The 15,561-nt window shown below is 40.8% G+C and overlaps 1 protein-coding gene across 6 annotated transcripts in view; it reads right to left on the bottom strand.

Moving 5' to 3' along the window:
• Positions 1 to 15,561, bottom strand: part of ADCY5 (adenylate cyclase 5) — a 174,779-nt gene that overhangs the window by 571 nt on the left and 158,647 nt on the right. For 3 of the 6 annotated variants that reach the window (XR_014503644.1, XR_014503645.1, XR_014503646.1), the window contains 9 exons: positions 14,536 to 14,711; positions 10,793 to 10,825; positions 9,640 to 9,772; positions 8,422 to 8,685; positions 7,205 to 7,409; positions 5,513 to 5,637; positions 4,471 to 4,546; positions 919 to 1,049; positions 646 to 804 (listed from right to left, as the gene is read on the bottom strand). Coding sequence is in view for 3 of the 6 variants with exons in the window: in XM_083405879.1 (XP_083262005.1) it covers positions 919 to 1,049; positions 4,471 to 4,546; positions 5,513 to 5,637; positions 7,205 to 7,409; positions 8,422 to 8,685; positions 9,640 to 9,772; positions 10,793 to 10,825; positions 14,536 to 14,711 (1,143 nt within the window). In the remaining 3 variants the exon portion in view is untranslated. Of the gene's footprint in view, positions 1 to 645; positions 805 to 918; positions 1,050 to 1,558; positions 4,547 to 5,512; positions 5,638 to 7,204; positions 7,410 to 8,421; positions 8,686 to 9,639; positions 9,773 to 10,792; positions 10,826 to 14,535; positions 14,712 to 15,561 lie in introns of those variants that run through there. The other 3 variants (XM_083405879.1, XM_083405881.1, XM_083405880.1) reach the window with 3 other exon arrangements.

Below are 15,561 nucleotides of genomic sequence, written 5' to 3'. Positions count from 1 at the left end.
GACATTAATGATATATACTGTGGGGTGGTGGGTATACAGCTAGCACTATAGGCAATTGGAGCCTGCCCTAAATACTTTCATGTCTCTAAAGAGTCATAGCCAAGGACTGAGCATGAAGATGTTCAGGGCATGCAACTCTGCTGAGGCTCTGACTTCTCCAAAGACTAGTCAGCCTTCATCTTGGATTTCATACATGTCACTAGAAGCACTGACATAAAATATGCTTACAGATGCATTTTGCAGGCACACAATCCAAGGGTGAAAAGCTAGCAGAATTTGTTTAAGGATTAAAAAAAAAAAAATCCCATCACAGAACACAGTGTTATCTATCATAAGGCCCATTAAGTGACTGTGCTGGATTGTTGCCCAATTTGGGAGGTGGGGCGCGGAACTAGGAAAGATGCTGAGAGTTATGCAATACCAAATGATTTAATTATCCTAACTGAAAAGATCTATATCTAGCAATCCCCCTAATGTTGTGTTATGTAACGGCTTCCATGCTTTCTGAGTGCAAATCGTGCTCATGACCATACTCTTTAGCTAGCATGGAACATCTAAAATGTTCCTCATCTGTGCTGGAGACCACCACAGTGCTTGCAAAATTAACAACTAAGGGCAATTTGCCTGTCTGCTTTCCCCACTCACCTTAACAGGGACTAGCACAAGGAAAAGCAGCATGCAGGGGCCCCACTGATGACTTAAATACGAGTTCAGGATGAGTTTCTCCCTTATTGTTGAGCCAGCAACCTTCCCTCCCAATATCTAGAGACTACCTTCAGAGATATTGGGCACCTGTGTTATTATCTTAAAACAGAAGAAAATATGTTACAGTGATCGGAAAATATAACCAGTTGATTTCAGAATATTTTATCCTAACAACATACAGCCAAGCCATAATTTCAAACAGAAGAGACTTACCATTCCAGTGAAGGAGATCCATATGTGGGTGAAGGCTCCTTTACATGCACAGGTAACATAGATTGAATCGGGCACTTCTACGTAAATCCAATTCTGCTCCATGTTGCTCATCTGTACTGAATTACCCAGACCTGTATTTAAATGCAGATGGCTATGCTCTTGTGCACACACACAAACACAAAGCTACTAGCTCAATTAGTTGAGTAGGACTAGACCACAGCCTACTGCTTCCAGCTGCCAAAGTTCTCCCTAAAATACAGTTTTGTTGAATCTGACATACAAATGAAATATCCAAATCAGCTCCTTCATTTAGAACCCAGGGGCTGAGATTGATAACCACCTTCGCTGTAGTCATCTGAATATTTTACCATTTTTCATCCAGTCGCAGAGAAGTGAAGAGAAACCATTGTACAAAGTCCATTCTCTTCCTTTTGTGCAGGCACAAAATATCATCCAGAAATTCATACGTGAGCAGGACTATTTGTTGGGACAAGTCTGGAGCTGCCCTTACTGAACTGATGAATCATACCGTTGTGATGCACAAAATTCTATTGTCACTCCTGCCACAAAACATTAAATTACATTCCTACTTTTGTAGCTTTTAAAAAACAAACCAGACTCTAATGAATAAATAGAAACATTCACAAGTGAAACAGTGTTTTAATATAATTGTTAAATTACTTAAACAGATTGCAATTTCCATGGGAAATCATAACTGTATCACCTTTTGCAAGAGCCAGAAAAAAGACTGCATACCCCTTGAAATGATCCTGACACAGTCATCAATCACAGTCAGAGATACAAGTAACTGAAAACTGAATTGACAACACAATTGCGCAAGGTGGTCTGCTCAAATGTTAAGAATGCACATTTCAAAGCAGGAGGCAAACCTAAAACAAAATGATCCTATATTGTGCTATTAATTAAAATTTGGAAGTGGTAAATGACGGTAAGAATGAAGGGTGGAAGGTGATGAAGAACAAGCTGCAGTACTGTGTAAATAAAGACCTTTGCAAATCAAATGGCATTTCTTGAAAAGGTTCAAAAATATAGTACGAGGACAGACTTGGCAGTTTTCTAGGAATCTGGCAACTATACTATCCAAGGGTGTGCCCTAGTAGAAAGGGAGGAGATGAAAGGAAAGTGGGATGCTACTGACACTCTAGTCTGAAACAGTTTAATAGCAATAGTACACATATCACTGAGACCATGGATTTTACCTTATTTTTTGGTCAAAGGTGACACTAACCCCTGCCCCCTCTCCAATGTCATAATTGCCAGTGCTGGGTAATCATTAGGTAATGGAAATTCTGCCCTGAGAAGAGTGGAAAAAGTATGTGTCAAAATGTTTGAGTCATTTTTGAAATTGCCAAATTCAATATCAAAAGTTTTCCCCCACTGAAATATAAAAATATAGGTTTTTATGCTTTTATACTTTTTAATAAAATATGAAGGGGACCTTGATTTTAAAAGTTGAAAATGTATTTAACTCACTTATACATTTATTAACAGTCCCCCTCTTTTTTAAAAAATAAGTATTGTTCAGCAGGATAGGCCACATCAATATCTTTAGAGAATCAATCAATACATATGTTTTATTATGGAAAAAAAACTTGCCGAAGTCGTCAAACTGAAATTCATAATATATGAAATGGAATTCAGCTCCCACAATATCAATCCAGAAGAGTAAAATTTCTAGGTAATATTCAGCGGCACTTACTTGTACAGACAGTTGTTACATAAACTGTAAACATTCTTTCAAAAAGAAATTATTGATTTGATTGTGGTTCCTCTTATGCTACTGTCCAGAGGCACACTCGAAGTGGCTTCAGGCCTAATACCCTTGGTCAAATAACTTTCAGAATTTTGAATACACAATTTACCTATTGCATCCAGCTCCCTCTGACGTTAGGAATGAGCACAGCTGTTCTCATTCTTCCTATTTCATCTCTGTCTAACTGTAGGTTTTCCTCACTTTATTTCCTCTTTAAAAAATCAAACTTGAGCTTTATTATTATTACTTCAGCTTGTTTGCTGGACTGTACAAGATTTATTTGAAAACTGCCAAGTCTGCAACTCAGAGATAATGAAAAGAATATCACACAATTCTATAGCTTATGTACACCTCCCAATGTACCTGGCGTCCGATCCAAAGAACTGTGAGCTCAGCAGAAGACTTCACACCCATTGCTGGACTCATGGAGACAAACAGAGCTGCAGGGCAGAAACATCCCATAGCCCTGATCAACCTTCCAACAGGGAAACAGAAGTGCTTGAACTCAGCCTGGGTGCCCGTTCCCTTCTTCCTAACAGTGACTATCAGCTTCTGTGTCAAGGGCTGACTGCCTGATAAGAGATTCAGGATTGTGTCAAGGTGCCCCTGCTCTTGTCCTGCCTAACAGTTGACAGATGCTTTGCTGGGTGCTCAGTTCTGGATATGCGTCTCCTTCAAACAGCTGTTCTGTGAACTTCACTACATCAGAGCTACACATAGATCGCTGTTGCTCCATTGGGGCAACTGTTTAATACACAGAACGTTCAAAATATAGAATTTTGGTGTATTTCTTAGATCTCATAATCTTCCATATTAAAAAATACAAAAAACTGCACCTCAAAACCAACAACCCTACACATTTCAGAGAAATCTCCCTGTGTATCTCCATGTGTTTCACGTTGGCAGCTAGTCTTTCATGTGTAAACCAAAATATGCTGAACAGAAGTGAGAAGGCCTCCTCATTTAATAAATATGCTTGAAGAATCATTTCCCCCTCACCTTAAGAACGATTTCTCTCCTTTCACTTTCAGTATATCAGTTCTGGTAAAAAGAAGGAACCTCCTATCTGTGTAAGGGTAGGGATGGCAAGAGTACATAACAAGGCATCTTTTCCATTAAAAAACCATTACTGGTGATGTCATTAAAAAAGGCCCTTTTTGTAGAGCAATCGTTGGTGGTGTTTTTAATTTCAAAAGTCCACTCAAACACCTAATAAGATAACAGTGGCACACTTCAAGGAGTTAACAGCATAGACCAGAAATACTATGGGACTGCACAGCCTTTCCAGAGTAATGCTGTTCCTTTTTCTCCTTTTGTTGCAATGAATTAAACTTTCCTTCAACCAAGTAAAAAACATTGTGTTGCTTCAAATAAATACTTAAATATCTTAAGTCCTGTGTAGCAGCCTCACTGAAGATCTCAAATCCACGTCTTCATTTCGAATTCCATTCAGCAAAAAATCTTTGGTCAATTCATTTACACTCAACCTAGAAAAAATCCACAGCAGTGCTAGGTAACTTCCGAATGGTGTGCCACATAGCCCAAACTGTGTCCCCCCCTCCCCCACTTCTTGCACACACTCCTGCTAGGAAGGCATCATATGAAATACTCAACTGTGCCTTGGTATTAGATTCGCTGCTAAGCAGCAGCAGATTTTTTTTTGCCAACTCGTTGTATTTAAAGCAAACTGAGCCATTCTTGAGTCATTCTTGCCCACTGCTGTTAACTTGCCAGTGGGGGGCCTTCGTTTAGGAAGTAGGTGGTCATTTCTCCTTTACCTTTGACCTTAACAACCCCTCGGCATTCTAGTTGATAGTTGTTGACTGTTAAAACTTGGTACATGTCTGTGGTCACCTGTGGAGTTTTAAAAAGAATGGATCAGGAAAGAGTTGAATAAATTGCAATTGACAAAATTCAACACAAGTCTGGTATTCTCAAGCAGTGCTGATGGAAGAAGAGCTGTCATTTCACTAAAAATTACTATGATTGCACCCATAAGAAAAAGGGCTGATGATAAAAGTGAATTTCAGATCATTTCAGAGAAAGACTCATCGTGTTCACACATCCCCTTGGGCTCCTAAAAGGACAATGGCAAGTCAGAGACATGTGAGTAAGGAGAAGGAATAGGTGAATCTATCAATTTTGGTTTCTCTCAGTATCTTGTTTTTCAGCTTTGACAATGCCAATCACCTGTTGTAGAGGACAAGGGACTGGATCAAGTTTCCTATTCTCTTCCCACCCTGTAAGCATGATCCATGTTAGCTTGAAATTGGGCCATCTCTCAGTGTGGACTATAACTGCGTGAACAACGTACTAGGTGGCTAAGTGTTCAAAGCACAGTATCACATAGGTATGTATCTCTGGATCAGAGCAAGGTGAATTATCCCATCTTCTGGTTATTGCTCAGCAAGAACAACATGAAAATACTCGGGGGGGGGGGGGTTACAAAAGAAGAAACAGATGCAGAGGTTCTCAAGGAGCTCTGTTCTGGACTCCATATTACATGATAACATAGATTCCTTCATATTTTACCCCCTACCTCCAACACAGAGATGAATCATTAAGGTGGATAAAGCATGAAATATGTAAAGTAAGAAAGGAGGACAAGTTACATAGATCTGAAGTGACTTCATGTGTCAGCTGCCACATTTTTTATGCTTGGTTAAAAGTTTTTGCTTGGGGTGGTAAATATCTACCCCCAAGTAGAATACATAAAATGTACATATAGATTACTGATCACTTCTACTAGTGGTTTGTGTAAATACTCATAAGAGAAAAAAAAAAGTTTTAGGGAGGAGGAGAGGTGCCAAGAAGACTCACCTGAATCCTGTCGGGCACCCCTGTGCTGTCCATTCGGCTGGCTACATTCACAGTATTCCCCCAAATATCATACTGGGGCTTACGTGCGCCTATGACCCCAGCTACTACTGGGCCAATATTGAGCCCTAGCAAAGAAATAGTATGGAATTAGACATGAGTGTATAAAGTACATCTTATAAGTTATCACTACCAGATCACATATGCAGGAGGACTGCAACTATCTGATTTCTCCCCAGGCATAAATTGACCATAGCTAATTTTTGAATGGCCAACCTTTTGAGGGCTATATGACAAAACGTGCCATGATTCTATGATCAGGTATTATTATAAATCAACAAAGGTTTAAAGCAGACTCCACATGGCTGTAATGTGTGTAGCACTCCTAAGACTTTGAAACATTACCAGTTGAGAGTGAGGTAAATTCATCCAAGTGCTACCTTCCCTGGTCTTTGAAATCTGTGATATCAAAGATTTGTGGTCTTTGAAATTTGTGATATCTGCATATAAATATCCTACACTGATGATTTCTCTGCCTGTTGTAGCAATTGCAATGCACCACCCTAGATGATGTGTGATTTTTATTGCATTTTTATTGCTTCTTTTTATATGTGTATTGAATTTTATTGTATTACAAATTGAATTCCATAGAATTCATACGGCAAGTGTTCTTCACAGGCACACCTCGGACCACTTGAATGAAGCTTGGGGACCACAGTTTGGGAACTCCTGTCCTACACTATCTAACTGCTTCTCAAAAAACTCACTGGAGCTTATTTTTTACTCGATATCAGTATACTATATCTTGATATCCAGAATTATGAAGATGAATAACAGTGCACCAAGAATACTCATGCTCTACAATCAAAATAAATGATCTATAAAAAATGTTATAAAATCTGCTTCTTTGGCAGATGTTCTCAATTTACACATTACATTCTAAGCTTAGTTGGTCTGTGGAGAGTGGAGCATACCTGGAGTAAGAAGCCTCAATCCAGATATCCTTGTGAATTAACCGACTGAACCTGAGGCATTCCCAGTGAAACAGATAAAAATGTAGCATATAAGAAGAGACTTGCTAGATCAGGCCCAAAGGCCCATGTAGTCCAGCATACTGTTCTCACAGTGGCCAGCTTCAAAAAAGGGGCCTGAATGCAAGATGGCTGGCCTTGTTGGTTTTGACTGAGTGGAAGGAAATACGGGTGCTCGACTCAGTTCCTCCCAAACAATGGTGATGGCTCTAGGAATCCAGTAAGAATGAAGGAACCCAGTGTCAAGCACCTGTATGCATGCGGATCGGCCTTACAGGATCAGGTTGAAAGAGATCTTGCTCCGTCTCCACTTCAAGTGTGTGTGCATATTTCAGATTCAAATATGAAAGACAGTTTTCCAGTGTTCTACACGACAAAACAGTTCTAACAGCCATGTCCTTTCTAAAGCACTAATGTGGGCAGAAAGCTAATTTTGTTTGGCTTTAGATCTTCCCATGTTCAATTGGCTACTAATCTCCAGTTGGGAATGTTATGTAATGGGGTCAAATTTCTGCAGGAAACACAACCAACACTGCAGATCAAGAATACTCCATTAAGTGCTAATTTAATTCAGTAGAGGCAGCACCAATTAACACGTGGCATTTGCACTTTTAACCACAGAGGAAATACTCTAGAAGCATAACACCATAACAAAGGCATTTACCTATTTTCATCTGGAAGTTGTTGAACGAATGCTCATTGATGTATTTCATTTGATCCATTAACCTCATTGCAAAGTCAGCCAGGGCCTTGATGTGTGACTTGCCCACTTTGTCATAGGTGGAATCATTGAGGCCTGAAGCAGCCATATATGTGCTGCCTATAGTTTTGATCTTTTCCAGCTGTCGGAACTGGTCTTCGCTTATTATCTGCAGAGGCAACAAAGGAACGAACTTATTGAAAAGGACACGTGTAAATCAATATACACTGTTTGACTGATCTGTATAAGACCCAGATATGATCATGCACACTGTAGCTTGCATAACACATGTTCTAATGTGCTTCCCATATGAAGAGAAAGTTCATGAACTGTTTTGATCCTGCACATAGACAGGATGGTGTCCTAGACCCTATTTTTGCTTCTTCAAATTGATAAGGAAAGAAAAGTAAGATTTTGCACTAGGATGTCAGGTCACGGGAAGCAATGCCCCTTCAGTTTGGATCTACATCACTTCCTGGCACGAGTGTATCGGTACTTGCTGTCAGGTGACTGAGTTAGGACCATTTGCACTTTTAATCATAGCTTTCTGAGTAATAAAAGCAACAGTGGCCAGTGCCACTGTGACTGCTAATCACAGAGGAGGTAGAACTTTCCCAGGAGCCTCTGCACAAGCATGAGACCATTTCAGCTGACCTGGACAAATTATTGTTTCCATTGCTGCACTTATACAGATCAATGGGAGCAGAGCATGAGGTGATTAAAACGGCTGTTGACCAGGAGATGAAGTCAACAGGCCAGGATACCAAGAATTAGGAATCTAGATCTATGAGCTGAGGAAGGCTTGCAAGCCAGGTAGCTTTCTGGGTCCTACCCATACCCATGGATGAAGAGTTTATTTAGGAGTGTATTGCATTGTCTGGGCTCAGCAGCACCTTTCAGTATGTAGTACTTCTAGGAAAGAAAAGTGTAGTGCTGTATTTCTATTGATACCTCTGGCATATGAAAGAAATCTAGCACAGAAAACAAAAGTGTCAGAGACCACTGGTGTTGTGTGCATTGGGACAATACAAAAGGGTCAGTCATAGATTCACAGCATTGTAGAGTTGGAAGGGACTCCAAAGGCCATCTGGTCCAACCCCCTGCAATGCAGGAATCAGTTAAGCATGAACTAGACCACACTGAGGTTTAACGCTTAAAAAAAGAAAAGAAAACTTGCTCACCTCATCAAAGTCAGCAATGATTTCATTGAGAAGCCTCAAGCATTCCACTCCTTCATTGTTGGCCTCTAACTCTACATAAAATTCTGAGAAGTTGCTGATGGAAGCAAACATGACAGCCACACACTCGCATGACTGGTAATATAGCTCATCATTTCTCCGCTCCTGTGCAAGGAAGTGGGCTGCCACATCCTTTGGCAAGATGTTATGGAGAAGGCGTCTGTTGTAAGCCTGCAATTCCTCCATTTCCTCCTTTTCTTCAGTAGCCTGAAAAGGGAGAGAGGAGGAGAGAGAAAAAGATGCAGCCTGCAACTCAGGTTCATTTATGTGGCAAATGGTCTGGAAGCATATACAGTGGACACACAACTTATGCGTGTTTAGCTTGAGCGGTTGCAGCTCTATGGACTTGACTGGGAAAAAGGGGCGAGGGGAGATACCATAAGGGGGTGGGAGAGCAGGGGGGAAATGTCAGCAATCGCACCCGCCATTGCATTAGCCCTGGTGCAAGGTGTAGTGGCCTTGAGAGTGTGTGCGCAGCTTTTGGAGACAAAGCAGAGGTGGCTGGATAGACTATAATTTTAGTTTTTAAAGGGTTATTTTGACTATGCGATTTTGGCTTTGTGTGCTATCCCTGGAAAATAACTCTTGCATAAGTTGTGAATCTATTGTATATGGCCGTGGTTCCCAACATGGGGCACATGTCCCACAGGGGGGCAATTTAATTTTAAGGGGGGGGGGCTATTTGAGAATGAGTAATTAACAGTTAATGGCCTTTTAGGCTTCCTCCTCAAGAATAGGAGTTCACATTTTGAACAATAATAATTATATATCATGGGGGAGGGCATCAGGATTTTAGAGTTGCTTAGGTGGAGCAAAAAAAAGGTTGGGATCCACTGGTATAAGGTCTAAGATGTAACCCATCAATACATGCTAGCAACAGAATATGATTTTGCACACACTAAGGGTGGCTCCGTCCAAACTATTTGCATGGGATAGATACACACATGCACGGACAGTATTCTTTACAATACAATATAAAGCAAAACTAAGAGCACAATCTTGGTGATCCTCAGCTAAAATTGATACCGTAGGAGTTTCCTTTCTGCTAGCGCTTCTACCTCGATAATTTATGAGCACGGTAAGATAATGCATTAACAGCGTGAATAGAAACTGTTTGCTGATTATAAATGGCATTTTAAAATTACACTCAAAAACACACACCTGAAGCTTCCAGAGGAAATCAAGTCTTGCTGTGGATTCCACTTGCTGCGCATGAAGATACACCGCCAAGACAAAAACAGTGATAACTACGGGAGTCACAATCTTCAAGGCCACCCTGGACACACTTGGAGGACTACGCAGGAAAAGAAAATATATAAATCTCTGGATGTTCTAGGATGCCAGCTGCTAAACTGGAGGAGTACGTACAATTCAAAGCAAGCAATTTCTTGACCTCTTTGTGTAGCAACAGGCTGAGCAAGGGGTGGGCTCTGGCTGCTGACCTATAAAATCCACTGACTATTTTATTCTGTTCAACTCTGAATCATTTCATTTATCATTTAGTTCTTGCTTCTGATGCAGCGTGAACAGCGAAGTCCAGGTGGCCATCTTTGCACGAGGCCGCCCCATCAATCTTCATTTTTTTTGTGCTTCAATGGCTCTAGAAGTGAGGCACACTGTATCAAAACTGCCTCTTAGGCAAGGAAGGGAGACAAAGGGCCACAGCAGAGTCAATGCATTCCATTACTAAATCATAGGGGATTTGTGAGAGACCACTAGATTCTATTCTTTTCTCACACTCTCTGTTATGTACTGAAGTTCTCACCCTGGGCCAGCAGGGGGATACTGTAGATAGTTATGCAAATAAGGGATTGAAAGTGACGTTCAATGATTGGATAGTTTTAGAAAATTGTTACAGTTACGTTGTACTGGAGCTCTATAAAAGCAGGCTGACTGAACCCTTCAGTTCAGTTCTGTTCTGGCCTGTGAATAAACAAGAGCTGTTTGAAGAATCGCTGTGTTATCTGATATGTTCACCCACAACTTAACACTCTCCCTGCCTTTATGAGGTCAAATTCTTCCTATCCTTGAATACAACAAAGGCTAGGTAGCAGTGCTACTAACTGTGGTTGACGTTAATTTGCATTTCAAGTTTGTTTCAAATTCAAACTCTGGCAAGCATTCAAAATGGTTAACAGTGCTTCAGACAGCAAGGGAGGGGACCTGTGTTTGAGAAGAGAGGGGTGTGCCCATCCCATATCCCTTAAGCACCATTAAAGGATGAGCCACATTATGTCTGCAACAACCCAAACCCACCAACGGCTGAAGCCATTTTTTAAAGCAACCTCAGGCTACCTGCCCCTCAGTAACTCACCATGCTCCATTCTCAGTCCCATTGGAAAATACTCTGAAATAGCAAGAGATAGGTTTTAGACAATGTATATGGACTGCTCAGATTGCCTTATCAAGCAACCATCTTCTAAAGAATACTGAGATAATATATGTGAAGAAGTCTGAACACTAATGAGATAGGATACAAAAATTTTCCTCCTCCTCATTACTATTATGATTATGCTGTTTCCCTTACTTGTTGCACAAGCTGCCTTTTAAATTTTTCAGTATTCTTCCCAGCTGGCACAGAACTGCTGACTTTGGGTTAAAATCAAGGTGTACATTTCACTGCTCCAATGCTATCCAAACAAAAGTGCCTCTCTAATACTTCAGCAGTTCAAAGGTCCATGTCTCTTCTGGATCACTTGCCTGATGTTAATCAAATGAACATGTGTGCAAAGTACTCCATTTAAATAACAGGGAAGTTGTTTTATATGTCTCTGTGTTCATTGTTCTGAAATGCATGATGGATTGCAGCAACAGGAGGGATCCCTAATGCCCCTTGTGACACTAGAACCAAAGCCTCAAAGCATTCACTTTATTGCAGGTCCTGCTGCAATTTCAATGGAACATGCTTCCAAACATGGTTAAGATCACCATTCTTTTTTTAAAAAGTTCTTACATCTACACAGAGTTCCACGGAATCCAGGGTGCCACATATTTTAAAATAAAGACATTTAGGATTGAGTGTAATAATCAGCTGCTCCACAAAATCAGTGCTACTATTTTTCACTTTGAACACTATGTGGAGCCATAACCACTTCCTAAAATTTTCTTCTACTTGCCTTTCGCTACAATGAAAGACGATCGCTTTTTGACTTTGAGCTTGATTATCGTTGAAGTGAGGAGTCAAGAAAAGTTGGCACATTAGATAGGATGTTATAAAACAAAGCTGCCTGGACAAGTTAGGGAATTAATTCCTAAGAATTAATTCCCTAACTTGAATTAGGAGATTCAAGTGCAGGGAATTCTGCACTTAGGGAATTCTGCAGTGGGACTGCAGAAAAGAGGAGATTAAAGGTGACAAGTTGGAATCTGCCCACATAAAGCTGGATTCTACCCTTTGTTTGCAAATTTACTGTCTCATTCTAGATGGTACTGGAGAAGCGGGGAGTGCCTTGAAATTCCTTCCTATTTATTCACTGAACATTTTTTTCTTGTATTTTGTCAGAAATTTTTATCCAGGTCGTATCACCAGATCACTCCAGCAGTACCAGATACTTTATAATCCAATTAACATAGCTCCTGTTCTAGTTCTTCTGCCCTTTCATTTTAATTTTTTTATTTTGTTCAGTTTATGAGTCACCTAACATAGTATTCTCTAGAAAAGAAACAAAGTAAAAACAGACCATAAAATCTGACAGTGACAATTTAAAAACTGCTTTTCCACATTAACTCTGTTATATCTATCTTACTTACTCACTCACTGAGTCAGTAGAACTTGCTTAAAGGCAGCTGTTGTCTTCCAGCTGAAATTCAGACCCCACATGGCTCCTGCAGGAAGGCCTGACGCCAGCAGTTAGCCTAGCTGGGCATTGGTTGATGGCCCCAGGGCTTAGAAAGCCCCATCATGGGTTTTAACATGAGATCCAGGCAGATATATGCAGACACTTCTTGAGGACCAACTTGGCTCCCATCCATGGTAACTGCACAGCCTGCTGCCTCTCTTGAACTCTGAGAAAGGTGACCTGGAAAATGCCAGTGCTGTTGCTGCAGTTTGCTAAAAAAGGCCTTTCAATTTTAGATTTTTTAAAAATTCTTTTTTTTTTTTTAAAAAAAAGCTTTCCTAGATGACATGGCAAACCGCAGCAGCAGCACAATCAGCTTACCCAGAATTCCCGGCTCTCAAGAACTCTTCTTCATCCCAAGGTGGGAAGAAGCTACCACTGAATTAGCCACTATAGTCATACCTTGGAAGTCGTTCGGAAACCAACACACAGCTTCTGATTGGTGGCAGGAAGCTCCTGCCGCCAGTTCGAAGCCCCGTCGGATGTTTGGCTTCCAAAAATAATTCACAAAGCAGAACACTCACTTTCAGGTTTGTGGTGTTCGGGAGCCAAAACGTTCGAGAACCAAGCTGTTCGAAAACCAAGGTATGACTGTATTGTGTGTGTGTTTTTCAGGAAGAGGAGGAAAGGGACTGGCGGCATAGCTGCTGCCACAAAGAGGAGGATGAGAGCTCCAGGAGCTCCAGTGTGACAGGAACAGGAGGCATCAGCTGGACTATGCTGAGGGCCCCCTGAAGTTTGACACCAGGCCTGCTTGCATGGTTACAATTCTTTTTGGCTGGCAGGAACACTCTAAGTTTTACCACCAGCCTTTTCCTGGCTTATATTTTCGGTAAATTTGTATAGGGGTGTGAGAAAAGAGGCATCTGTGCATCTTGCTAATTAGTGTGCATGTCATAATACAGAATAATTAGATGGATCAGACAGATGCCCAGTTAAATTAATATAGGATAATATTCCCTGCATCTGGAAGAGATCTGCACCTAGAATGTGGTGGCTGCATATGTACTAAATACTTCCCACGAGCCTTAAGTGGTTCACCACGCAGTAAGACTAACAATAAATGGAGCTTTCAGAGCAAGCAAAGCTAATTTAATGAGTGGTAAGACTGCAGCTCCTAAATTTATTTCTGGGAAAAAGCTTCTTATTTACTCCACCTTTTTACTGACATCTTGATTGTGAGGTGATGCAAATAATTGCTTTTAAGTGCTCTAATTCAGTTTGCTCCTGGCTTATCAAAATTCCATGCAGTATAAAATGCCCAAAGGATGTTTTGTTTTGAGATTATCCCTTCAAATGACTGCCCCTAATTTGCTATCAATTTTCTTTTTTATATGAAGGGCAGAATTCATACCTGAGTGGATTAATCAGAATTAAGCAATCCAAAATGGAGAAGGGCACGGCTGTGGTTCAACCAGAATGGCCTTTTTTTCTTTCTTTCTTGTGTTGTTTTATTAACTTAAGAAAAGATCTCATCAAATTGGTTGTTTGGTATGTTTTAAGGGAATTAAGGAAATCATAAGGCATACAAATAATGCCAATAAAAGTAGTGTTGCTTATTAGTGAACAAGCCAAACTCCTACAATGAAAAATGTTTAATGAGTAAATATGTTTAAAAAGGAAGATATGTGTTAACATTCAACACAACTAAGGCACTAGCCTCCTACTTGATGCAAAATATACATGTTTGCTCCTTATCTGAGAGAGCAACACTCATGCAGGTTATGACATTCAAATTGTAGATACCAGCAAAATAGAACCAAGAGCAAGAACTAATAGAGGGTTCTTAAATAACTTCCAGTGTTAACTCACTTGTTGATGCTGCACACTCTTTCTGTTTACATAAAATTGTTTTCATGGACTCATTGACTTGGTTTTCCCAAGCAGCAAATGATGCGGTGAACCTGTTTCTGGACTATTCCATTCTAGACCCTGGGTAGGGGCCTCACATGACTGAATGCCCCTCCCATAAAACAATAAAACCGTACACATAAAAAACTGGCTAGGCAAAAACCCTTGACTTCTTAAACTCCTATGTGCAAGTTTTACTTTTTTAAACTGAAGTGTGTCCAGTCATGTGAGAACTTACTGGTACTCCGAAATGGTATAGTCCAGAAACAGTCTACTTCCTCACCTGCTTTACTAAAACTTCAACTTGGTGACCTTTCTCTCGGTTTATATATATAAAAAAACTTACAAAGGTTTAATGGTAACTTACATGGCATTGGCTGTGACCAGAAGATCTGCATTATCGAAGAGGGTAAGCCCTGGCACTTCCACAATAAGGACATATGTAAATTCAATAATCAACATCAAAATGAGTTTCCCAATGCAACTGATCTGAAGGAACACAGAGCAGGCCAGGAGGCTCAGTAAGACACTGTAGGTAAAATACTGTGAGAGGAGGGATTGGGAAGCGGAGGAGGAGTGGAGGGAGGAAGAGAGAACAAACGGGAGTCAAATCAGTAAAGCACAGCAAACATCAATTAAGCAGTGCTGCAAGAATGAGGTTACATATAGAATCATAGAATCATAGAGTTGGAATAGATCACAAGGGCCATCGAGTCCAACCCCTACCAAGCAGGAAACACCATCAGAGCACTCCTGACATATGGTTGTCAAGCCTCTGCTTAAAGACCTCCAAAGAAGGAGACTCCACCAACTCCTTGGCAGCAAATTCCACTGTCGAACAGCTCTTACTGTCAGGAAGTTCTTCCTAACGTTTAGGTGGAATCTTCTTTCTTGTAGTTTGGATCCATTGCTCCTTGTCCGCTTCTCTGGAGCAGCAGAAAACAACCTTTCTCCCTCCTCTATATGACATCCTTTTATATATTTGAACATGGCTATCATATCACCCCTTAACCTCCTCTTCTCCAGGCTAAACATGCCCAGCTCCCTTAGCCGTTCCTCATAAAACATCGTTTCCAGACCTTTGACCATTTTGGTTGCCCTCCTCTGGACACGTTCCAGTTTGTCGGTGTCCTTCTTGAACTGTGGTGCCCAGAACTGGACACAGTACTCCAGGTGAGGTATGACCAGAGCAGAATACAGTGGCGCTATTACTTCCCTTGATCTAGATGCTATACTCCTATTGATGCAGCCCAGAATTGCATTGGCTTTTTTAGCTGCCGCATCACACTGTTGGCTCATGTCAAGTTTGTGATCAACCAAGACTCCTAGATCCTTTTCACATGTACTGCTCTCAAACCAGGTGTCACCCATCTTGTATTTGTGCCTCTCATTT

Source organism: Podarcis tiliguerta (assembly GCF_965153285.1).
Source record: "Podarcis tiliguerta genome assembly, chromosome: 1".
NCBI classification, from domain to species: Eukaryota; Metazoa; Chordata; class Lepidosauria; order Squamata; family Lacertidae; genus Podarcis; species Podarcis tiliguerta.
The sequence above is the reverse complement of the archived record's forward strand: the minus strand, read 5'-3'. Positions and strand labels throughout refer to the sequence as shown.